The following is a 24795-nucleotide window of genomic DNA, read 5'->3' as shown; positions in this document are numbered from 1 at the left end:
TATTTCTTCTTTTGACAGGGTTAAACTGGTAGATCAGGAAAATGTTGTAGAATATTGAACATTTGACTAAACTAAAAGTCTAATTCAATCAATATGGAAAAAATGTAGGCTAGATACTAATCAAATAAGATGGATTTGCATCTGGTTGACTGGCCAGATCCAAAGTTTAGTCAGTAATAATTTTTTTTTTTTAAGCAATCAGGGTTAAGTAACTTGCTCAAGGTTACATGGCCAGTTATTTCTGGGTGTGGTGCTGAGTGTCTGAGCCCGGGATTCGATCTCCAGGTCGTCCCAACACTGGAGCTGGTGCTCTTACTCGCTGAGCCACCTGGCCGCCCCTAAGCAATTGGGGTTAAGTAACTTGCTCAAGGTTACACGGCCAGGTGTTTCTGGGTGGGTGCTAAGTGTCTGAGCCCGGGATTCGATCTCCAGTTCTTCTCAACACTGGAGCCGGTGCTCTTACTTGCTGTGCTACCTGGCCGCCCCAGTCAGTAATAATTTGATGCCATCTTGGAAGGAAGTTTCTAGTTGAGTTCTGCAGGGATCTGTGCTTCGCCCTATTTTGCTTAACATCTTCATTGGAAACTTGGATAAATGCATAGATTATAATCATTATCAAGTTTGCAGATAATGTAAAGCTGGGAGGGATAACAAATGCACTGAGTGACAAATTCAGGATTCAGAAATACCTTAACAAATCAGAATATTGGGCCAAATCAAATCAGATGAAATGTAATAGAGTAAATGTAAAGTTCTACTTGTGAAGTCAATTTTTGAAACCAACTACAAATGGAAGAAGTGTGTCTACATAGAATACCTGAAATAAATCTGGAGGCAAAGTTAGTGTAACCTGAGATTGCATTAAGAAAGGCAGTTTAGGAGCCACATTTTAGAAAGGACACTGAGTTGGAGAACATCCAGAAGAGGGCACCCAGAATGGTTGAGCTCATGCCATATAAACATCAGTTAGAGGGTCTAGGGAAGCTTAGCCTGGATAAGAGGATTCTGGGCAGTGGGGGAGGCGGAAATGTCAGGGCCCTCAGCAGTGCTCTAGTCCAACCCCTACCCAGCCTGACAAATGGACACACATTCGGTCTCTAATGACTTCAGATGAGAGAGAACCCGCTGCTTTGTGAAGGTAATGGATTTTGCTTCTGAATAGCTGTGCTTGGTCAGAAGGTTTTCCTGATGTCAATCCTAAATTGGTTTCTGCAGTTTCTACCTGTTGTTCCTGGTTCTCTCATGCCAAAGCAAACAAATCTGACAGCTGTTATATTGCCCCTCCCCTGAATCTTCTCTTCTCCAGATTAAACACCCCCAGTTCATTTCACTAGTTCTCATATGGCATGGACTCAAGGTCCCTTGATATACCCCATAATACCCCAGGTGTGGTACAGTAGAGAAAGAGCACTAGCTCTAGAGTTGGAGGGTGCAGGTTAAAATCCTGCCTCCAACCTTTATTACTTGTATGTCCTTGGGCCAAGTCAGTTAACCTCTCTGGACCTAAGTAAAATGTGGGAATTGGACTCAGAGGTCTCTTCCAGCTCTAGGTACTATGGTCTCACTATATTGGTTGCCTTTGTCTAGACACCATCCAGTTTATCAATGTCCTCCTTAAAATAGAAAGCTAAGCACTTAATACTTTATACATGATCTAATGAGGGTAGATTATGACCTTACTGGGAGTTAGGCCTCTCTTCATGCAGCCCAAAGTCATGTTAGCTGTTTTGGCTGCCACATTATGCTGCTGGCTCATTGATTTTCAGTCCACTAAAACCCCACTGTCTTTCTTAGGCAGACTTCTAACTGCCTTTCCCAGCCTATGCTTAGGAAGTTTATGTTATAGCTTTCTTCAATTATTTAAAGAGTTGCCACTGTGGAAGAGAGATTAGAATTGTCCAGTTTGGCTCCACAGGGTTTCTAAGGAGTGGAAGGTGCCAAAAGACAAATTCAGACTTGATATAAGGGGAAACTTGCTACCGTGTTTCCCCGATAATAAGACACTTATTATTTTTTTTGGAAAGAAAAACACCAGAGGGCTTATTTTCAGGGGAGGGCTTATGTTGTCCTGCCTCAGCTCTCCTCCGTGGCACTGCTCTCAATGGCACCAGCAAGCAAATCACTGGGGAAGAACAGGATGACGCGCTCACTGCTGCAGCTCTGATTGGATGCAGCTCGGAGCGTGGCGTGCGTTTCACCTGGGGGGGGGGACGGTGCATACAGAGGGTACCGTAATGTAGCGTGTAGCACAGGGGATCACCTTCACTACAGTAGCAATCTCAATAGGCCTTATTTTCGGGGGAGGGCTTATTTTAGAGGAATCTTACACAGTAAGGGGAGGGCTTATTTTTGGGATAGGTCTTATTATCGGGGAAACACGGTACCTATCAGAACTTGGGGGGGAAGTGGAATGGGACACCTCAGTAGGTCACACTCCTCATTTAAAGTCTTCAAGTAGGAACAGATTGAATATATTATAGAGGGACTTATTGTTCCCCAAGCCCCCTTCCAACTCTGAAATACTTTGATGCTGTAAACAGAGTCTGTTTAGTTTGGAAGGGTCTAGGTGAAGAACATGATGGCTACATTTCTTTGTAGGGCTGCCACCCTCTCTCTTTTGTCACTTACACTCATCACTCTTATTCCCACCCCCCCCCCCGGTTAATCAGGACCACAAACAGAAGGCAGAAATTGGAGGGAGAGAGAGGAGAGAGACAGAGATAGGGAAAAAGAGAGGAGGGGAGAGAGAGAATGAGAGACATAGGGAAAGAGAAGGGAGGGAAGGAGGTAGAAGAAAGAAAAAGAATATTATAGCTCAGCATAAGGAGAAATAACAGAATGCTCTCCCAAAGTGAACTATATCATTCAAGGTTTTCAAGCAAAGGTTAGATGACTACTTGTCAGGAATATTTAAGTAAGTACTGAACCAGACAGCCTGGTTCCCTTCCAGCTCTGAGATTTTAAGATTCTGTGACCCTGTCCTCTAGAGGAATCTGAGAAAGCCAGTTCATCCTAGTTCTGCGATGTCCACTGCTCTGTCTCCTTCAGGCCTGGAGTTGGCATGAATACAGCCTTGTAGGGTGTGAGGAAACCCTCCAGTTGTCAGGGAACTTAAAGCTGAGCCCGCCCCTCCTGTCTCAGGGATTGCCACTCTCTGCTGAGCCCCATGTCTCATACCTTGCTGCCCATTCTCGGTGACAGCCTGAAGTACAGCAACCTACAGTTTGGCATTAATTGCACCTCTTTGCCTGCCTAAAGTGTTTTCTTCCTAGGGAGGCCCCAGGACTTGTTAGAGCTGAAAGTGCTCTTGTGGGTAGAGCATGGGGATGATAAAGCTAGCCTTACACACATACTACCTTTGGGCTGTAGGTGTCTCAACTGGGGAGGAGAGCGCTTCAGGGCAAAGCCAGCCACACCCCAGAACCCTAGCATCCAGATGAGTCAGGACGATCCCAGGTCAGGGCCAGACACCATGGTGGTAGTTGTCTCCATCTGCCTTCCTGCCTGTCTGCCCAGACATTCATGTGCCTGGCATCTATCTCTGCAGAGCCATGGCCAAGCATTCAGGTCCCAAGCTTCCGCTGATTGTGAAGACGCTTATCCCTGTGCTCAGCAGCGTGTACGAGATCCAGAGGATCACCACCACCGCCTACTTTGCAGAGGTGAGGATGCGGCCGCCCTCCTACCTCCACTCACTGGGTCTGGCCATTCCACAGCCCTGGTGCTGAGGGATAGTGCATGGCTTCTGCTAGTTTGGTCTGGAAAGCCTGTTTATATTTCCTCTGTTAGGGGAACTTTCAGTGGCTGTTTGATGCTTTGTGTTTGTATTTGTATCCCCAGGGCCCGCTTATTGAATGCATGTTGATTGATTGATGGTAAAATGAAAAAAAATTTTTTTCCTTTGCTGAAAAGATACAGTGGGGGAAGGAGGGGTCGTATTCTTCTTTTAAAACTTGGAATGGCTGAAGAATTTATAGGTATATATAATATTTATTATATAAACAATGTTTGACTTGTATTAGTCATCTCATGCAAATTTGAAATTTGAGTAGAAAAGGTTTCTTTAGGTTTGTTACTCCTGACAGAGCCCTGGGGCAGTCACCACAAACATGATGGGAATTTGGGCTGGACCCAGAACCTTTCCTTGGTATTTCTGGGAACCCCTAAGAGTTCATCCTTTCAACGTCATGCAGGCTGAACTTGAAGGTCATGTTCCCTCACTAATTGTCCCTGTTCTTCCCACTAGCTGAGTTGAGCTTTGCCCAAAAATCACAGAACAGGACCCAGGATGGAGTAAGGTAAAAAGAATTGACTTTTGTTGTGCTAGGTGAAGCACTTACCTTCTGCTTTGCTTTCTGTGGTATGTGCTGGGATTAAAGCCAGAACCTAGAGGTAAGGACCTAGCCTAGGACTGCCTTGGATAGACCATGTTATGTGTTGAGGCTCATCAACTCTAGAAGTTAAGCTGCTCCTCCCAGTAATCCTTGGAGCCCATGGAGTATCCCTTTGTTATTGGTACCCTGGAAAGATCACTGTGGCCTCCTGCCTGCTGGTGGGTTCTCTGTGCGTGTAGGTAGGAGTTCTTACTGATGTCCTTTGTGGGAGAAGGGCCAGTTTGGCTTCTGTCTGCCAATCTCCCTGCCATATTCAACTTTGGAAAGGAGAGTGGAGGGAGGTGGGGCAGGGCACGTACCTCAGAGGATTTGCAGAAAGTTAAATTCAGATTTGAATAAGGAAATGCTTCCTAATAATTGAGTTATTAAAAAATAGAGTGAACTTCCTCAAGAATCATGAGTTCCCTCTACCTTGGGATCTTCAGGCAAAGACTGAATGGCTTCTTGTGGGGAGGATATAGAGAGGATTCTTATGTCCAGGTTGGACTAGGTGGCCCCCTCCTGTCCCTTCCAACTCTGCGGTTCTGTGATTCTGAGGCTTAAATGCTATTGGTGACTTCCATTCCTCCTTAAGGCCTTAATGGAGAAGGATTTCTGTCAGTCCATCTCCTAGCTTACTCTAAACATGGCAGTCTAATGAGCTAGCCAATGCTTCTTTTCCCCTGCCTGACATACCACCTTCAAGAATGGAGTGACTCAAAGCCTCTCCACTTCCATCCCCTCCCCTCTCCTCTGCACTCCTCACTGGGAGGGAGGGAGGACAGGCAGTGCCTGCCTTTGACCTGTAAGCAGATCCTTAACACTCTAAGATCAGGGCCAGCAATACATAACAAGCCCTCCCTCTTTCCTCCTTATAAACCACCTTTTAAATTTCTCTATGGCTGCTGTTGCTGCCACTGCTCAGCCTTAGCCCTGTTTTTGTTTAGTGTTTGGCTGAAGTGTAAGGGAGAAAGGGAGGGAATTGGGGAAGGCCTGTTATTGGCAGGGACCCAGAATCCAGCTCTGGCTGAGAGTGAGGGTGGCTGGCTCCCACTGCATCCTTGAAGGGTTTAAAATAGCCCTTTGGCTTTTACCAGAGTGAATGGGGGAAGGAAGCCGCTTCCTGCCTCTTTCCCTCTGAATGGCTGATGAGGTGAGAGTGTGAGTGATTTTTTCAATTATGGTCCCTTCCCTTTTCATTGCAATGGAGAGAGGCTGGATGGTGAGGTGGGGTTGGGGGCAGGGTAATATCTGGAGCTGAGGCCAAAGGGTTCATCACCTCAGGGAACCTGAACTGTAGGTCATTGTTCCTAATGGCCTGAGTTCCATTGTCCCTTAGGTTCCACTTAGCTCTGCTGAATCCTGGAAACAGTGAGAGTCCAGATGTATAAGACTTCTTCACAGATGCACAAGGGGTCCTGAAGTTATATTTTTATTGGCCTTGATACCTTTCTCGTTCTGGCCCTGCCCATGATTTGTGATGGAGAAGGAAGGGTACAGTTATCTGGAGTTACAGGCAGTAGCTGGAAAAAGGAGGGGGAGATAGCGTGAGATAGTTTGAAGAACCAAAGAAAGGGAGGGCTTGTTATGTATTGCTGGCCCTGATGAGATAGTTAGAAGTTGGAAAACTACACAGTGGAGTAAAAGAGGAGACAGCCCTGGTCCGTGGGATATATAGTATGGAGATGGTTCAAGCCCATGGTGGGGCTAAGGCTATCCAAGGTAACTAGTATTTAGGTCTGTCTCATTGCATTGGGTGACCAAGGGAGTTCCCACAGTTCCCTGGCCCCCTTAGATAGTCACTAAATCAGGCTTTCATTTGACTTTTCTTATGGACCTAGCTATGGGTTCAGCTGTAGCAGTACTGTTAAAGGTAGAAAGGAGGAATAGACCTTGTCCTTTCTCTCAGAAAGCTTCCAATCTGGTTGGAATATCTTTGTTCCAAGGACATACTTGAAACATTCTAAAATAACTATATAGGACATGTAATATATGGTTAAGTGCTCAACTGTAAGAGAGTAGAGGAGAGGAGTCAAACATCATGGACTGGAACAAGTAAAGAGACCCTCATGGTGGAGGAGGTCTTGAGTTGTGCCATGGATGATGGATAGGGTTGGAATAAGTAGAACATTCAGAAGGGAGGGCATTCCTAGCTAGGGAAAATACCCAAAGGAGCTAACCAGGAACCTGGGGTTATCGATGCAACCTGACAAAGCAGAGGATAAGAGGTGGGCAGCTTTGAATGTATGAGGCATGAGCTGCTGAGAATTTCAATGTTAGTGTTAGTGCCCAATATAGTCCCTGGGTACCTGCTCTTCAGTTGCATACTTGAAGGGCCATGCTAAGGAGAACCTGCTTTCTGTCTGACCCAGGCTTCTCAGATGCATATGGCAGATACCAGCCTTAGCTCACCTATCTGTCCATCCCAGAGCTAAGGAATGTTTGCTAGGGAGACAGACATAACTGGATTTGGGGGTGAGGGGGTAGGGTCAGCCCATCTATTCCAGTATCACCACCACTTTGTGGAGATATGAACTTTCACCCCAGAGTGTTATGAGTACCAGCTGTACTGGTTCCCACAGAGAAGAGTGTATATAAATTCATCATTGAAGTTCTGGTGAAAATTCTGCTGAGGAAGGAAAGGGAAATGGATATGGACACATAGGGAACTCCTGAAAACTAGAAATTATGGCTGAAGTTTATGACATCTTACTAAACAAAACAAAACAAAGACCTTAAGGTCTTTTGTCTTTTGAAGCTAAGTGATTCAGAAGAGGTGGATCTGGGAAATGACCAGCTAGCTAAGAAGCTATATCTGAAAGTGGCTTTTGTATTTCTTAACCACAGCTTAGAAATAAAGCAATGATGGACTGTTGGCTGGTGAAAGAATAAAATTTCAAGGGGTGATTAAAAACATATCTTCATAGAATATTACAAATCTACATACTTTGTAGTGAAAAGGGATAGGGAAGGAGAAAACAGCCTGTATAGATATGCCAGGCCTGGCAATAGAACAGGTACAATATATGAAGAAGAAAAGATTAGCACTTCATAAGAGATAAAATATAAAGAGATCCAGCAATTAAAAAAAAAACACAACCCAGCCTCAGATAGCTATAAACAAATGTACAAATCATGGAAAGTAAGAAAGAGTTAGAGATTCAGGAAGGTAAATTTGACCTCACAGACCTCACTGAGACGTGGTAGGGTGGGACTCTTGAGTGTAATGGTTCTAAAAAGGGTATACCTCAATCAAAAGGAACAGGATAGATTAACTGGGCAGTGGAGTGGTATTGCATTTGTTAATATGAGCTCTGAGACCTAGAAACAGAAGGGAGTGGGAAAGAAATCAATCAACAAGCAACGTACCAACCCTGAGCAAAGGGATTGGAATACAAAGGCAAAAGGGAAACAGTTCCCTGTGCTCAAGGAACTTATATTCTAATGGAGAGAAGCAATCTGTAGAGTGTGTGTATATATCTATATCTATATCTATATCTATCTATCTATCTATATATATATATATAAACACACACTCACACACATACAAAGGTGTGCAAATTAACTGAGACAAAGTAAAATAATTAAATCTGTTCACTTATTAACCTAAAAAGAAAATTTGGTATAATAAGAGTGAGAACTGGCTTTGGGGTCAGTTCATTTTACCTCGTGTGAGCCTATCATTTGTTTAGTCATGAATTCTTTGCTTCTTCCTAGATCTGAAGGGCAATTTCTTATTTGCTCCTCCAGTTTGTTTATGATGTAATTTTTATATCTAGGTCATATATCTACTTGGAGTTTATCTTGATATATGGGGTGATGTGTTGCTCTAAATCTGAGTCTGCTGTATTGCTATCCAGTTTTCTCAGCAGTTCTTATCAAATAGTGAAATCCTTCCCACAATAACTGGGATCTTTAGGTTTATCACACACAGTGCTACTGTGTTTATTCACTTCTGTATATTATAGACCTAGTTACTTGTTCCACTAATTGACCTTTCTTCTTAAGTCAGTACCAGATTGTTTTAATGATTAGGGCTTTATAGTATAGTTTGAGTATAGTATACTTTATAGTATAGTACTGAGAGAGACCCCTTTCCTTCTTACTTTTTTTCATAATTATGCTTGAGATTCTTGACCTTTTATTCCTCTAGATGAATTTTATTAATTTTTTTCCAGCCCTATAAAATAATCTTGTAAATCTGGCAAGGCACTGAATAATTAAATTAATTTAAATAGTTTATTGTTATTATTATATTGGTTCCAACCTACCCATGAGCAGTTAATGTTTCTCCAGTTATTTACGTCTGTCTTTATTTCTGCAAAGAGTATTTTATAATTAAATTCATGTAGTTGCTGAGTGTAGATACAGGCCAAAGTGTTTCATAAACTTCTGAATAGAATGTCTTCTAGCCTTGCTCTTAGCTTTCATTGGTTATATGCAGGTATGCTGATGATTTCTATTGGTTTCTATTATATTCTACAACTTTGAAGAAGTTATTCATCATTTCAGTTAATTTTTAGTTGACTTTCTAGGGTTCTCTAAGTATACCATCACTTCATCTTCAAAAAATAAAAATTTTGTTTTCTCTTTGCCTATGCTTATTATCTCATTTTCTTTTTCTTGTATCATTACTATAGCTAATACTTTTAATACTCTGCTAAGTAATAATAGGCATTCTTGCTTACACCTGACCTTATTGGAAAGATCTCTACTTTTTTCTCCAGTTTGTTTGCTCTTAGATTTAGATAAATTCTACTTACTATATTAAGGAAAGGTTCATTTATTTGCTTTAAGGAAGGAGGTTGTAGTGAAAGAGACAGATTATTTTTTTAATTACATATTACTTAAAAATAAAAAACAACTTAAAAAAGAAATGGCCATTTTTTTCACATGACAGCCTGAAGAGGGGATTCTCTAGGTGTGTTGAAGTCTGTGCTTCTGGCTGCCATTTCTGCTGTTTATGCTGAGCATAAATAGCCAAACATTAAATCTGGTGGACATTTCCAACCTAGGAGACAGCCTTGTGGGATCAAGAGCGCAGTTAACTCCTGGGTCCATTAATGCTGATTACTCTATGGGAGTTCCTCTCTCCAACTATTACCTGCCCTCCAGAGCTGTTGTGAGCCTCAAAAAAGATAACTTAGGTAAATTACTTTGCAGATATTAAAGCACACAATAAATACCTTAGAACCATAGATCTAGAAGAGACCTCGCTCGGGGTACCCTGGTCCAACCCTTTCATTTTACAAATGAGGAAATGGAAGTGCAGAGAGCAGATGGGACTTGCCCTGGGTCACCAGGTGAAGGTCTGACCATTCCCTGATCAATGCTCCAATCTCAGCACTTTCTACCTCCATCCTGCCTCCTTCAGGAATCCTTGGGACCATCACTGTCTAGTTTGTGCTATAGGCTTCAGGAAAATGTATTTCAGAGAGTTCAGCTAATAGATAGCTTTGATCTCATGTTCTCACTTTCTAAAACAGAAATCAGCTGATGAGGAAAGGGAAACTTTATTTTAAAAAATCATTCAGGCAGGGCAGCTAGGTGGTACAGTGGATAGAACACTGGCCCTGGAGTCCAGAGGACCTGAGTTCCAATCCAGCCTCAGACTACCTAGCAATGTGACTCCTGGGCAAGTCACTTAACCCCAATTGCTTAAAAAAATAAATAAATAAAAATCAGTCAGTAGTTATTAAGCATCTACTATGTTCTAGGCTCTGTGTAAGCACATGGTTTCAGGGGGTGGTGTGGGGTGTGGTGGTAAGGTTTTATTCATTCTTGCTGTTTTTGTCATTGGTTCTCTTGGGACCAAAATTAGTCATTATAATTAATCTGTTTATCTGCCTTTTAAAATAGTTTTAATTTACATTATTATAGTTTTTATATTTTATTCCCTTGGCTCTGCTTTCTTCAGTTTGTATCAGTTCATATACATCTCCCCATGTTTCATTATTTTTATGGCATAATCATATTCCATTACATTAGTCAGTCAGGTAGAATTTATTAAGTGCTCACCATACCGTGCACTGTGCTAAGCATTGGGGATACAAAGAAAGGCCCAAAAAGCCCAGTCCCTGCTCTTAAGGAGCTCACAGTGTAGTGGACATGCAAACACAAGATATATTCAAGGGAAATGGGGCATAATCCTAGAAGAAAGGCACTGAAGTTAAGGAGAACCAGGGAAAGGCTTCTTGCAGAAGGTGGGACGTTGGCTAAGATGTGAAGAAAGCCAAGGAAGCCTGGAGAGGGGGATGAGGAGAAGACTGTTCCAGGCATGAGGCACAGCCAGAGAAAACACTTAGAGTAGAGAAGTGCTGTGTGTTGCATGGAAGGAAACACAAGGAGGTCAAATGTCACTGGAGGGAAGTAGAGGAGGGAAAATTAGGTTTTAGAAGACTGGAAAGGTTATGAAAGCCAAACAGAGAGTTTTATATTTGATCCTGGAGTGACAGAGGGAACCACTTGAGTTTATTGAAGAGTGAGGTGAGAGGGTTAGACCTGTGTTTTAGGAAAATCAGTATGACAAGTTGCATGGATTGAAATGGGGAGAGATGTGTGGGATGAGGGCCTGTTCCAGAGATGTGACAGTGTCAGAGGAAAGAAAGGGGCATATTCAAGAGATGTTACAAAGGTAGAATTGACAAGACTTTAGGGTTAGGGTTAGAATTGGAAGCACATGCATTTTAGGGTTAGGGTTAGAGGCTGAGAAAAGAGTGAGGAGTCAAGAATGAGACCTTGGTATTGAGCTGGGGTTACCAGGAGGCTGATAGTGCTCAGCAGTAATAAGAAACACGGGAAGAGGGGAAAGAAAATGAGTTCCATTTTTGATCTGTCGAGTTTAAAATAGATGTCTACAAGACATCCAGTTTGTGATACCTAAAGGATAATTGTAGGTACAAGACTGGCGATTGGGAGAAAGTTTAAATGGACAAGTCGATCTGGGGGGTCCTCTGCACAGAGATGATAATTGAAAACATAGGCGCTGATGAGATCACCAAATGAAATAGTATAGAGGGATGAGAAAAGAGGGCCCAGAACAGAACCTTGGGGGGACCCCCACTGTTAGCAGATATGACCTGCTTTAAGATCTAACAAAGGAGAGAGAGAAGAGACAGTCAGACAAACAGGAAGAGCCTCAGGAGAGAGAAGTGTCACAGAAACCTAAATAGAAGATTAAGGAATTATATTCAAAGGAAATTGGGAAACAGTGCCATAAGTTTCAAAGAGGTCAAGAAGTATGAGTACTGAGGAAAGACCATTAAATTTGGCAATTGAGAGATCATTAGTAACTTTGGAGAGAGCAGTTGCAGTCAGATGATGAAGTTTGAAGTCAGGCTAGAGGAGAGAGGGAGCAGAGGCATTGCAGCTGAAGTAGGGCTCTCTCCCTCTGGGCACTTTAGGACCATGAAGTCAAGAGAAAAGAAGAGGAAAAGAGGAAGAGGCCTTCATTATAAGGCTTTAGCCACAAAAGGGAAGCAAGTTATAGGATGATATAAAGTTGGATGGATCAAGTGAGAGATTTTTTAAGGATGGGGGAGACATGGACATGTTTGTAGGCAGTAGAGAAGAGCAAGTATGATAGAGGACACCATCTTTTAGAGAAGATGGCATAGGATGGAACCGCTTGTGCATGTGGAGAGGAAAAGGGCCACCTCATCATGTGAAACAGAGGTGGAGGAGGAGAGAATGGCAGAGGATGAATGATGTGAGATGAGGAACGGGCAAAGAGGGACCTCTCCTAGGATGACTTGGGTATGTTTAGTGAAATTTGATCCTAGCTTCTTAGTTCAGAGGCGGGGGAGGGGGGGTGCAGGAGAGCTGTAGGAAGTTTGGGGAGGGAGGAAAGTGAAATAGGAAATAGGTTAGGGAGGTATAGAAGGATTGGGCAACTAGGTGGTGCAGTGGATAGAGTGTCACCCCTGGAGTCAGGAGGCCTTGAGTTCAAATGTGTCCTCAGACACTTAGGAGCTGTGTGACCCTGGGCAAATCATTTAACTCCGGTTGTCTCAGTTTTCTCATCTGTAAAATGAGCTGGAGAAGGAAATGGCAAACCACTTCAGTATCTTTGTGTAAGAAAACCCCAAATGGGGTCATGGAGAGTCAGACATGACTGAAACAACTCAACATAATAGATCATAGCAGGGGGCCTCGTTGAGGTTGTGTAACATAAACTTGTAGTAGACTCAGTAAAGTAGTTTCATGATTTTCTCTAGCTTTGTTCAGAAATGTGTACATATGAATGAAGGCAGAGGAAGATTGGGGCAATTCAAGGCTGGGCTTTGGCAGTATAAGATCTTTACTAGGATAAAGGGGCAAGGGATTTGAGAGAAGAAGATAGTGTAGTTTTGAGCTGGGTCACCAGGGGGTCAAGAGGGACTGGAAGGAGGAAGAATGTGTTTTGGAGTAGACAGGCAGAGGGAGAGATGGAATGACAACACATTATGATCAGAGGAGGGCATTTCAGAGTTCATAAACATGACTATGGAACACTTGTGGGTGATGGCAAGATCAAGGGTGCATTCATGCATCCTGCTAACTAACTGCTGCATTCCAGTGCCTGTAGCAGCATCTGCTCAAAACCATGGCTTACATCCAAGTCCCTATTTTTGTCTCAGTCTTTCCCGAGCAAGCCAGCATTAATCACACAACTTGATGATAATGCAAGGTGACACTTAAAAGTAGAATGAAAGTAAACAGGAATTTTTAAGAGCAGCAAACACACCATCACCTGCTTCCCCAAACTGGCTCCTCCTACAGCTCAGTCTCTGGAGAATATAGCTCTCATTTATTTGCCTCTGTTCCCTGTGCTTGTTTCTCTGCACTGCAAGTTAGATGTCAGGATTAGAACTTACAGCAGTAATGCTGAATGGTCTAGATTCTAGGCACAGGAATCAGATAGATGGTCCCTGAAACTCCCAGCTGCATTGTCCCACTTTTGTGGCTTAGTACCAGACTGGATAGGATTGCTGCTTGTGCTGAGGGGCATGCAGATAACAAGAAGGCAGAAGCTGTTTGATTTGTATTTTGTTTCTGTCTTCTCTGCCAAGGAGAATGACCTTTGTACAAGGAGTGACAGAACAAAAAATGGTTCACGAGAAGTCAACACACAGGATTAGGAAGTAGTGAAAGCACCTAGCTGCCCTTGATGAATTCCAGTCACTTGATACAGATATACTACATCCTTGAGTCTGAAAGAACTGTCTGACGTGACTGCTTTCAGCAAGAGTTTGAGAGATCAGGGAGAATAGAAGGTCGTACAGGACTAGACCCAAGAAATGGGCAGGTCCCTGGAAGAGAGAATTCAGCAAGCTGTGGGCCAGTGAGCTTGACTTTGATTTCTAGGGAAATTCTAGAGGGAACCATCAAAGAAGTGGTTAGAGAACATGCAGAAGAGGCAGCGTGGCTTCTTCAAGAACAGGCCATGCCAGGCTAATTAATCTTTTCTCCTTTGACATGGGTCCTAAATCAGTAGTAGGTATGGTGAATGCTATACATATAGTTTACTTAGATTTTAGCAAACTTTTTTTTTACCTAAATCTTGGATTCTTAACCTTTTTTTTTCACAGATCCCTTTGGCAGTATGGTGAAGCCTATGAATCCCTTCTCAGAATATTGTTTTTAAATGTACAAAATAATATCCATAGGATTATGTTTATTATGCAAAGAAGACAAATTGCATTGAAAGTTATCGAATATATTAAAGTTCTTGTACCCCTGATCACTTCTTAAACTTTTGGGTTTTTTTAATTGGATTTTGAGAGTAAGAGCTGTCTGAAAATGAAATGTGTTGCCTCAGGAGGTATTAAGTTCCCTGTATTATTATAGTGGAAGTATTCAGAGATGGGGATAGGAGTTGACCAAAGATGACCTCTCAGGTTCCTTTCAGACTTGAAGTTTCATGATTCTTTGATTCTGATTTGTTTTTCAGCTGTTAAGAAGCAATGTGGTAAATGATCTAATCCTCCTTGAGTCCCTATTGGACAACACAATGGGTAGGCAGAAGGATGTGTGCACAAATGTACGCAGGTTGGTACTTCGTGGGCTGGCCAACATTGCTACAGGATCCCCAGATAAGGTGAGAGGCTACGTGGGCTATGGAGATGTTCTGGAGGGCTCTCGGGTCTCTTTGCTGAATCATGATGCATATCCCCCACCCAGGGGGAGGGCAGAGCTGACCATTGGCTCACAGGGGGGGTGATAGAAGCCCAGGTGTGTTCGGGAAGGAAACAAAGACCAGATAGTCAGCAATGGTAAACCTGGTACCCTGGGGCTTTCTTTATTCAGTGTCTAACTATCCCTTCCATTTTGGGGTCTCTTGGGGGCTTTGATAGGGTTGAGTTAGGTTTGAAGTGACAGTGCAATATGTGGGTAGAGATGAAGGCCAAAATTCAAAAGAGAGGGACAGGGTAGGAGTGTTGACTTGGAAGTAAATGGCACAGATGCCATAGCTAAAACTGTTCGAGTGAGTGAGAGAAGAGAGGAGAGGGCTGTGCAGAGCAAACAGAGCACTGGGTCCAGAGTCAGGATCTGAGTTCAGACACTTCCTAGGTGTGTGACCCTGGGCAAGTCTCTTAATCTGTTTGCCTCAGTTTCCTGATCTGCGAAATGGGAATCCTAATGACACCTTCCTCCCAGGGTTGTTGTGAGGACCAAGTGAGGTACTTGTAAAGTCCTTAGCAAACTTTAAAGTGCTACAGCTATTAAGGGGCAGAGGAAGAAACAGAGGAGTTGTCAGGGAAGCTGCACAAGAGCATGAAGCTAAGGGTTCAGAGAGGCTTCAGTTTAACAGATTTATTAAGCATCTGCACTGCTCTTCAAGAGATGACAGGCTTACCAAAATTCCAGGCGATATGAAGTTGGGAGGGATAGCTAACACACTGGGTGGCAGAAACAGGATGCAAAAGGAATCTGGACACATTAGAGCTGGGGAAACAGAGGAGCACTCGGCAGTTTACAGCAAAGCTCCTTCTATTCACTACTTCAGTCTACACAAGAGCCCTAGGAAGGTTAAGGGTAGGGGTCCTCATCCCCTTCTTCCAAAGGATAACGCTAAGGCATAGAGAAAAGTGGCTGCACAAGAACACACAGCTAGTGAGAGAGAAAATCTGGAAAAGAAAATTCTGAAAGAAGATGAACTAATGACCCAGGCCCCTGAGCTGTGTGTCCAATTAGGTGGTGGTGGGATAGGGTCTAGGAAGTAGGGCACTTGTCCAGAGCTTTGTAGATAGGATGTTTCTTCTCACCCCTCAGGTACGAAAGCATGGCCCACAGCTCCTCACGGCTATGATCAACGGGCTGGATGACAAGGATGACCCCCACAACCTGGTGGCCCTGGAGGCCATGTTGGGCCTCTCTCGCCTGCTGGATTTGGCGGAAGAATGGGACGTTCGCTCTATCCTGCTGCACATTACTATCCGCATCCGCCCCTTCTTTGACAATGTAACCTGGGAAGAGGAGAAAGTGGGAGGGAGGGAGGATTGGACCTTGGTGAATGAAGCCTTCACCAGGGTCTATCTGATCGGCAGGACTGGCTGAGAGGGATTCCTAGGGATCTGTCCCAAGCAGGACCAACCCTATGTGAACAGACATACCTGAGGCCTCCAATAGAAGGCCTTCCTTGTCCTAGGAGGCTTAGAGGCCTCTGAGACAATAACCATACTCTATACATAGTATAGTATAGTGGGTTTCAGAGGAGGTGGAACAGGAACAGGCTTAGGTTTGAGCCTGTGGCCTCCTGATTAAGTTAGAGTGGGAGGCAATGGCCTTGAGAGTGACGGATCTGATTGCCATGCTCCTTACTCCTACAGGAGCAAGATGAGTTCCGGAGTTCATCTATCAACCTCTTTGGACACCTGAACAAGTTCTCCCATGGGAACTGTGAGGATGTCTTCTTTGAGCAGATCATCAACGGGCTGGTGAGCCTGTTACTGCACCTGCAGGACCCCAAGCCCCCTGTTGTCAGTGTGAGTAACAAAGGCAAGGGGATGGGGAGGGGGGCATAGGGAAATCTTTTTGCATGGGAACGTTACCAGGATGGGATTTACTGGCTAGATTTCTTTCTCAAAGACCATGCCTTAAACCCTACTCACTCTGAATTTCATTGACTGGACAACAGCAGGTCCCTGCCCAAGCACCACTTTATGGTTATTTTTTGGGTCCTCTTGGCTCACAGTGAATGTAAATAGTAACTGTTTCTCTTTTGGCCAGCAACTCTGAAGATTTTCCCTCCTAGTTTTTTAAATTTTTATTAAAGGGGCTATCTCTTGACTCACTTCTTAAAGAAGCCTTACTCAGTGAGAACTTGAACTTAGCTTAAAAGGGCCAAGGTCTCCCACTGCATCCTGGGCCATCTCCAGTCATCCTGATCTCTCTCTCTTGCCACTGGACCCAAATGGCTCTGGAAGAAAGTGACGCTGGTGACTTTGCATAACCCTCCCTTACTTAAATCATCACCCTCCTGATGTCGTGGTCCTCTTCAAGAAGGAAGGACAAACCACACACAAGCAGGCTGGAGAGGTGTAAGCTTCTATCATCGTCCAACATGCATTTTGGATTGGATGGCAGTTCTAGACTAAACGTGAAGGGGATTTCTAGGGGGAAGAACATGGGGAACCCTCTGAGCCCATGCTTGCTTTGCTTCCAGGCCTGTAAGTTTGCCTTGCGCATGTGTGGCCCTAATATGGAATGTGAAGAGCTAATAGCCTTGTTTGAGAAGCAGCTGCAAGATGGGCGTGGGCTACACTTTGGGGAGTTCATGAATAACACCAGCAAATACCTGGTAAGGCCTGGGCCAGCAGGTCAGGTCTGGGGCTGGTGGGGAAAGCCAGGCCTCTGGCAGTAGAAAGTTGGGGGTGAGGAGTGGGAAGGCCTAGTTTCGGAAGTTCTCTGTGTGTCTACTGGAGGGCTAAAGGGGTAGGGATAGGATGGATTCAGATTGGAGAAGAATCTGGGCTGGAACTGGGGCTGGGAAGGGAGCAAGGTGGACCAGACCAATGACGAACCCAGCTCTGTGCTGCTCCCAGATGCAGAACTTCCCTGACACACTGGGCCGTCTTGTCAGTACAAACCTGTTCTACTTCAAGAGCTGCTGGGAGGACATCCGGGCAGCTGCACCCATGTTCATTGGTGAGCCAGGGTTTTCTTCCTCCGTTTCTTAGTATTATAGGGCCTCAAGGGTTTCAGGGGTATGCAAAGGACTTAAAAACTCAAGAGTGGTGGGGAACTATGGAACATTGCTGTTAGATACTGTCCGTTTGTTGATTAGTTTTTCAAAACTAATTTTTTCCATTCTTTTTTATTAAGGATACGTGTATAAAGAGAGGGTGTATGTTCAGAAATAAAAACAAAAAAATGCCTTTTTAATGGAAAAGATATGGACAAATCACCCTTACTATGGGTGGGGGGGAGTGGTTTGTACCTACCTTCTGTTCATCTTGGCCTATTTGAATATATCCTTGTTTTCTTCTTTGTATTTAAGGAGCCCTGAGATTACTCCTCCCCTTTCTTCTTTTCCTATTAGGCTTCTTAGTGCTCCATGCAGATAAAGTGGCTTGTGAACAGGTGGATCTGAACCAGCTTATCTTAGGTAAGAGGTTGAGGAACAGACAGAGGGAGGCCCAAGCAGGAGACCAAATTGGCTGTCTGGTTGGGGGCAGGGGGAGGCTGATGTGCAGCAGACTCTCTCACATAGACAATTCAATCTAGACACTAGTAGGCTGTGGGGAAGATAAGAGGGAGGGTACTGAGACTGTAGACAGACAAGACAGACATCCGGGAACTCTGAGCTGTTCATGGTGGCCTTGGAAAATCCTCCTGCATTTCTTCCCATCTGCTCACCTCTGAATCCCCTCTCATTGTTTCAGTCCTGGGGAAAGGTGAGCCTCTCCAACCAGGAGCTGCATTTCTCCCAGAGAACTGCTGGGTGATCAGCATTGTAGACTGGGCCCCTTTGCCTGTGTGGAGGTGGCTGGTGCATAATCCATGGGGAAGGAGTTACTGACACCATGGGTCCCAGAAAGGGGGCTGGGGTGGGTTAAGTGATTTTCCTGGATTTCAAGGATTTTTTCCCTGTCACTGGTGACCTCATCGTCTCTAGTAATTCACGGAAACTTCTGAGCTGTTCCAAAGGAGCTTAAAAAACACTAAAAAAGGAAAAACTATCTTTCCGTTGGCTCCTGAGGCTCTTGCAGAAAAGAGGCCTGTCTGTTAAAAGAGTAGTTAGTCCTCTCTGAGGGGGGGGGGGGGAAGAGTGTGTGTGTTCACGCGCGCGTGCGCGTCAACTTGAGAAAGCAAGTAATCGCTGGAGTTAGCAGTTTGGGCTTGGACAGTCTTAGCTTCCTGTATTGAGTGGATTAGCCAAGCACGGCCAGGCTCCCCCTCCTGCCTGGGACCTGCACCCCCCGGGAGCCAGCAGCTGGAAGAAGCAGCTTGAGGCGGAGGACGGCAGAGCAGGAAGCCAGCGGCACATAAATCAGGGGTTGGCGGGCCAGTGAGCGAGGGAGGGAATGTGGGAGGGAGGCCGGCAGTCGGTCGTCGGGCAGTGAGCTGAGCAGCCATCAAGGGGATTTGCAGGGACCTAGGAGCCTCAATTTCACAGTGTAAACAAGCTACTGGAAAAATACTCAGGAACTATGAAGGGAGGAAAAAAGGTTACCTGCCTTTTTAAAGTCCAGGTTCCAAACTGTGCTTACTGCCCCCTCCCTGACCTAATCTGTCTGCTCATCTGGGATTCCCCCATGGGGTAAGCTTTCATGTATGTCACAACCCCATATGACCTTCAGATTCTTTCTAACCCAAACTCATCTCTTCCTATTAGCTCTCCAGCTACTGCTGAAGGACCCAGCACCCACAGTAAGGATCAAAGCAGCAGAAACTCTGGGCCGACTGGTCAAGTTCGCCTGAGCTGTGCACAAGCCACTAGACCAGTCTATCTATGAGCAAAATGGACCAGATTTCTCCAACCCTCACTGTCCAGACACCCAGCTGTGGAACAGCTGGATCCTGACATTCTTCATATTCCCCCCTTCCCCCCCAATCCCATGGCTCCTGCTTCTGGAGGTCATAAGGGTCTCTACCTGAGTATCCTACAGCTACAGCTCCAAACCAGGTCTGGGTTAGGGGCTTCACAGACGGGACCAATCCCATCCCTTTCACCTCCAGCTGAGACTCAATCCAGGCAGGACCCAAAGGTGCTGGAGGAGAGGTTGTACATAGGACAGAGCATACTGTACTTATTTTTCAATAAAAGCTGTTTGCTCTTCCTTGGCTGGTAGTGTTTCTTCCAATCCCCCACCACAACTGCTTCCCCAGAGACCTCAGTCCTCATGGTAAAAGACATACATTCCCTGACAGAACAAGTGACTAGCTTGGCAGACAAGGTGGCTGTGTTGGAAAATCAAGAAGTTATTGATGATGGAAGCAACAAATAATTTAGGAGGAATATAAAAAGTGGCAGTCTTATACAAATAGTGTCAGGGAACACAAGTTCAAAACAAGGATCTTGTGATGAAAGGCAACCATTTAAAGGGCTTTTAAAAACTCAATATATGAACAATAATAATGCAGAGAGAGAAAGGAGGCTAACTTGCTTTAGACTGGTAAAGACAATGAAAGAGTTGACAGAGCTAAGACCCAAAATGGATGAGAACTGCATTTACCCAAGTTCACATAGGTACTGACAAAGCTCCAGGTTCTCTGACTCCAAATTCACCACTCTCCACTGAGTGACTTGGCAAATACACTTTCCAGTTCTTTATTTTTTGCCAAGGCAATCGGAGTTGTGATGTGCCCAGGGTCGTGCAACTAACAAGTGTCAATTGACTGAGGTTAAATCTGAACTCGGTTCTTCTGACTCCAGGGCCACCTAGCTACTCCACGTCCATGGTTGTGGTTTATCCAAGCTAGGAGACTTGAATTTGTTGAGGAAAGCTAGGTGCTTTTCTTGTCATCTCAATTTATTAGAAGATGAAAGTCTAATCCCTTTTCCCATGATGGACAGTCTTCTTCAGGATAGACATCTCTAGCTCCTTCTGGTATGGCTTCCAGTGCCCTCATTCTGGCCATTCCTTCAGCTTTTCAGTGTCCTTTCTCAAACGGGATAAGCGAGTACTGTATGTATATCAGACTTTGGATGTGGAGGGTCTGACCAGGACAGAATTCAGAGGAATGAGTAGCTCTAGCAGAGTTAACAGGATTGGCTTCCCTCAGGGAAGGGGCGAGGGAGAATCTTCTGTTGCCACATTCATACGTGTATGCACATACACAGACACTGAGGCCTCCCGTTGAAGACATCCATTAAAATCCGCAGACCTTTTCCTGCTACTGTCTATCTATCTCCATGCCCATCCTCTACTTGCACAGTACTTTCAGGCTGTTGCATGTCATTGGTCTTTCTGAATTTTGAGGCTCCTGTCCAGCATGTTAGCTATTTCACCCTAGCCTGCTTTATGTGCTTTCATTCAGGTTAATGGTGAAAAACTTTGATTGATTAGCACAGAGCCCAGGAAAGATCTCTGTACTATTCCACTGGAACCATTCCTTCCTGCCCCACCCCACCCCCCACCTCCTTAAGGCTGCTTTGGATCCAGTTATTTAGGCATTTCTGAATCCAGCTAACTCTACCATGTCAGGGTCATTTGTCTCATCTGAGCAACAAGGATACTATCTGATAGATTTCTGTCAAAAGCCTGGCTAAAACCCACCTGCCAGTTTAGTCAGCGTTCAAAGGCAAAGAGGAAGTAGTTACTCTGTCATGCCATGTCCCTACCAAGACATCACAAATGCGGAGCTGCAAGTCAACCACTTCAGCTCCTTTCACAAATTACACTCCAGGCAAACTGGCCTGCAGCTCCTTCAACTTGGCCTTCCTTCTCTAGTTGCTGTACCTCTGCATATGGGCTCCTTCTCTGACTTAGCACCTGCCCTCAGGGTGCTGGTGGGCCTCCCAGGGTAAGGTTTTCTGGAGTTGAATGCTTTCTTCCTCTTGGTATATCCATGCTTATACTGATCTATTTGCATATTTTATCCCCAGCACAATGTCAGATCCTTGGGAGAAAGGACTGGGGTTTCTTTTTGTCTTTGGACCCCCAGCAACTAGTACAGTGCCTTGTCTATGGGGCAGAAGCCAGAGTAATTGGTGGAGCCACAGAGCAAGAGATCCAATGAAAGGAAAAGCTTCCTAATGACCACTTTTCTTCCACTTTATAAAAGTGGAATAGAAAACACTGAGTTTCCCCCCATCACTAAATTTTCAAGAGGAAACTGGATAGCTGTTTGCTGGAGATATTAAAAAATCAGGTAGAAGATGGAGAGGGTTGGACATGGGAGTCAGGAAGGCCTGGATTCAAATTCTGCCTCAGATAAGTCACAATCTTTGCCTCATCTGTGAAATGGGGATAACAGCACCTACTTCACATGGCTATGAGGATCATGAGATAACATATATATAAAGTACTTTAAAGTATTTGCTATAAAATGCTTGGTATTATTACCCTCTGGGGGTTTCCTTGTAGTACTGATGTGTAGCCTGAATTCCTAGATTTGATAGAAGGTTGAATTAGATCAATATTTCTTAACTTGGGGTTGACAGACCCATAAGGGGTGAATGAATAGGTTCAGAGAATCTCTAAACTTGAAAGGGAAAAAAATAGATCTTTATTTTAATAATTCATTTCCTTTGCAAGCTGATGTATTTTATCAAAAAAATTTTTTTTTCCTGAGAAAGGGCCTATAGACTTCACCAGACTGCAAAAGGGATCCATAACAAAAAAGATTAAGAACTCCTAAATTAGAGGATGAAAGCCCTTTCCAACAATGAGATTCTATTTTGTGTGCAATAAGAGGAAGACGACTTTGGGTAGGACATTAAGAGGTCAGCATTCTAAGTATTTAGACTTGCTGGGTATCTGATTATGCTTTAATCTTCTTGCCAATGCCCCTCTCCTAGACAGACAAGGCCAGAAACAAGAAATGTCTCTTTAACACCCCACCCCAGTTGTCCCTAGGTGAAGAGTCGAAGGGTGCCATCTGCCCCAGAGGAGAAAAGCCAGGGCTGGGTGGGGTGGAAGCTCACATCCAGCACCCCAAGGTCCCGGTGCATTGTGTGGCCTTTGAGAACTTTCACTGGAACCAACAGCGGGTTCTGTAGAAGGTCACTAGAGAGGAAGAGAAAGGGTACGTTAGGGCTTATTACTGGGGCAGATCACTTGGAGGGATAAGAGAAAGCTAGATGGAGGAAGGAGGACTCTTCCCTGAAGGCTGATGAAGGGGGCGGGGGAGAGGACACAATGACAGGACCTAAGTCCCATTACTATCCTACCTAGTAAGGGATGAGCACTTACTTGTAGACCATGCCATGGCAGACAATGACGCTGCCATCATCAGATCCAGAGGCAAAAAGGGGGTACCTTGGATGGAAAGCGACAGCCCTGAGGGCCTTCTTGTGGTGCCTGTGAAGTCCAGGGAAGAGGGAGGTCACTAACAGGTGTTTATGGGGGGGATAGGGGTGGTAGTACATTTAAAATGTGCATCCCCAGGCCTGCCTCATCTTAGCACTCCAGTATATGTGAACATATTAGTGTGACCTTCAGTTCCTCAATTTTTCCCTACTTCCTTGATCTACCAACCCCTACACCAGCTTGGCCTTTCCACTAAGTTGAATCTTTCATCCTCCTGGCCTTCTGTTAATCTCATCCTGATAACTTCCTACTTTTACAATCTCCCACCCTCCCACTTCCCTTTCTCAAGTGGCTGGAGGAAATGAACATGTGATCAAATTCAGCATCGGTTTCAAAGCTGTCTTATTTGTCTGTTTCTCCTTCTGAACCTCCTCTGTTCTCTTCTATGTGTTTTTTATCCATTCAGTTTAAAAAAATTTTTTTTCCAATTCAATTTTATTTCATTTTCAATCTGCATTTTTTAAAAAAGCTACAATGACCCTTTCCTTTCTGGGGTGTTCTTTTTGGAGGGGAAGGAGGAATCCCTGTTAGTCCTCCTCTCTCAGCTTCAATCTCTCTTGCCCTCCAGCCTTAAAATAGGTTTTGGTTTTCCCCATAATAATTTTTTAAAACCTTCCTAACCCTGTCACCCCCTGAAGCTATGAACCTTTTCCCCCTCCTTTTCACACACTCACATCACCCCCAAGGCTGTTCTTCTGTTTTTGTTGCTTGCCCCAGTACCCCAGCACCCAGGCTCATAAGCTTATCTTGAATATTTCCTTCTCTTGTACTATGCCACCACTGTACATCCTAGCTGTCAAAGCCTATTGTGTCTACCTCCGCACTACCAGGTCCCCTCCACCTTTCTCCAGAATACCATTCTTCTAGTCCAGGACCTCATCCCCTCTCACCTAGAGTATCAGCTTCCTAACCTGTCCCTCCTCCTTTAAAGTGCTTCCCAAGTCATCTCCCCAACACACAGCTCTGATACTGTCATTCCACTATCTAGATGTTCAATGGCTTCCACCGGTCAATTACTGAACAAGAGGTCAGCCACGGTCTGGTAGCAAGCTATCTTTTCAGTCTCATCTCCTACTGCTTTTGCCTCCATGGACATTCACAAGGTTGTCCACTTCACCATTCTCATCCTCAGCCCCCATGGCCTTCTTTTTTTTTAAAGCAATAGGGCTTAAGTAACTTGCTCATGGCCATGTTACATGGCCAGTTATTTCTGGGTGTGGTGCTGAGTATCTGAGCCCAGATTTGATCCCCAGGTCATCCCGACACTGGGGCCAGTGCTCTTACTCGCTGAGCCACCTGGCTGCCCCCTAAGCAATTGGGGTTAAGTAACTTGCTCAAGGTTACACGGCCAGGTGTTTCCGGGTGGGTGCTAAGTGTCTGAGCTCGGATTCGATCCCCAGGTCATCCCGACACTGGAGCTGGTGCTCTTACTCGCTGTGCTACCTGGCCGCCCCACCATGGCCTTCTTCTTATTGGGACCCATGACCTATATCATGTACACCTGAGAGATTTCTCCAAAATCTTTATTTGCCAATGATTCCTCTCACTGAGGAATCTCCTTCTCCAGAGTTGTCCCGAAAGCCCCCTGTCCCGGGACAAGCCTGGTAGCATAGTTCCTGGGCTTTTCTGCTGCACTCAGCATCATCTGATGTGGCTCTGCCTCCTACTAGCTGTCTACCCTGGGTGAATCGCTTTACTGCTCTGGCCTTCAGTTTTCCACATCTATAAACAAAAGGGCTGGGCTAGACATCAATTCCTGATCCTATGACCCCTTGTTTTAGTTGTCTGTGAGGATGCCTTTTCCTTTGATCAGATGGCAAGATCTGTGCTGAAAGAATGAACCCCCTTACCTTAGCACCTTGTAGGGCTTGGTTGAAAGGTCAAGGTCAAACCAGATCAGTTTGCTATCATAGCTGCCACAGATTACATTGTCTCCTGTGTGGGGAGGAAGGGCAGATATGGGG

General features: G+C 44.7%; 2 protein-coding genes across 11 annotated transcripts in view; one reads left to right on the top strand and one right to left on the bottom strand.

Moving 5' to 3' along the window:
* MROH1 (maestro heat like repeat family member 1) overlaps positions 1-19636 on the top strand; it is a 183653-nt gene extending 164017 nt beyond the window's left edge. For all 9 annotated transcript variants that reach the window (XM_069097030.1, XM_069097031.1, XM_069097028.1 and 6 more), the window contains 8 exons: positions 3548-3662; positions 14305-14451; positions 15627-15815; positions 16184-16339; positions 17020-17154; positions 17399-17501; positions 17896-17961; positions 19192-19636. In XM_069097030.1, coding sequence (XP_068953131.1) covers positions 3548-3662; positions 14305-14451; positions 15627-15815; positions 16184-16339; positions 17020-17154; positions 17399-17501; positions 17896-17961; positions 19192-19277 — 997 coding nt within the window. In that variant the 3' untranslated portion in view covers positions 19278-19636. The remainder of the gene's footprint in view (positions 1-3547; positions 3663-14304; positions 14452-15626; positions 15816-16183; positions 16340-17019; positions 17155-17398; positions 17502-17895; positions 17962-19191) is intronic.
* Positions 19637-22005: 2369 nt separating this feature from the next.
* BOP1 (BOP1 ribosomal biogenesis factor) overlaps positions 22006-24795 on the bottom strand; it is a 69236-nt gene continuing 66446 nt past the window's right edge. For both annotated transcript variants that reach the window (XM_069097035.1, XM_069097037.1), the window contains 3 exons: positions 24682-24766; positions 22715-22822; positions 22006-22528 (listed from right to left, as the gene is read on the bottom strand). In XM_069097035.1, the coding sequence (XP_068953136.1) occupies positions 22375-22528; positions 22715-22822; positions 24682-24766 (347 nt within the window). In that variant the 3' untranslated portion in view covers positions 22006-22374. The remainder of the gene's footprint in view (positions 22529-22714; positions 22823-24681; positions 24767-24795) is intronic.

The sequence above is a fragment of the Petaurus breviceps genome, unplaced genomic scaffold (genome assembly GCF_028583685.1).
Source record: "Petaurus breviceps papuanus isolate PSGF00001 unplaced genomic scaffold, PetGlider_PUasm1.0 350, whole genome shotgun sequence".
Taxonomy (NCBI): Eukaryota; Metazoa; Chordata; class Mammalia; order Diprotodontia; family Petauridae; genus Petaurus; species Petaurus breviceps.
This window is presented reverse-complemented; position numbering and strand designations above follow the sequence as displayed.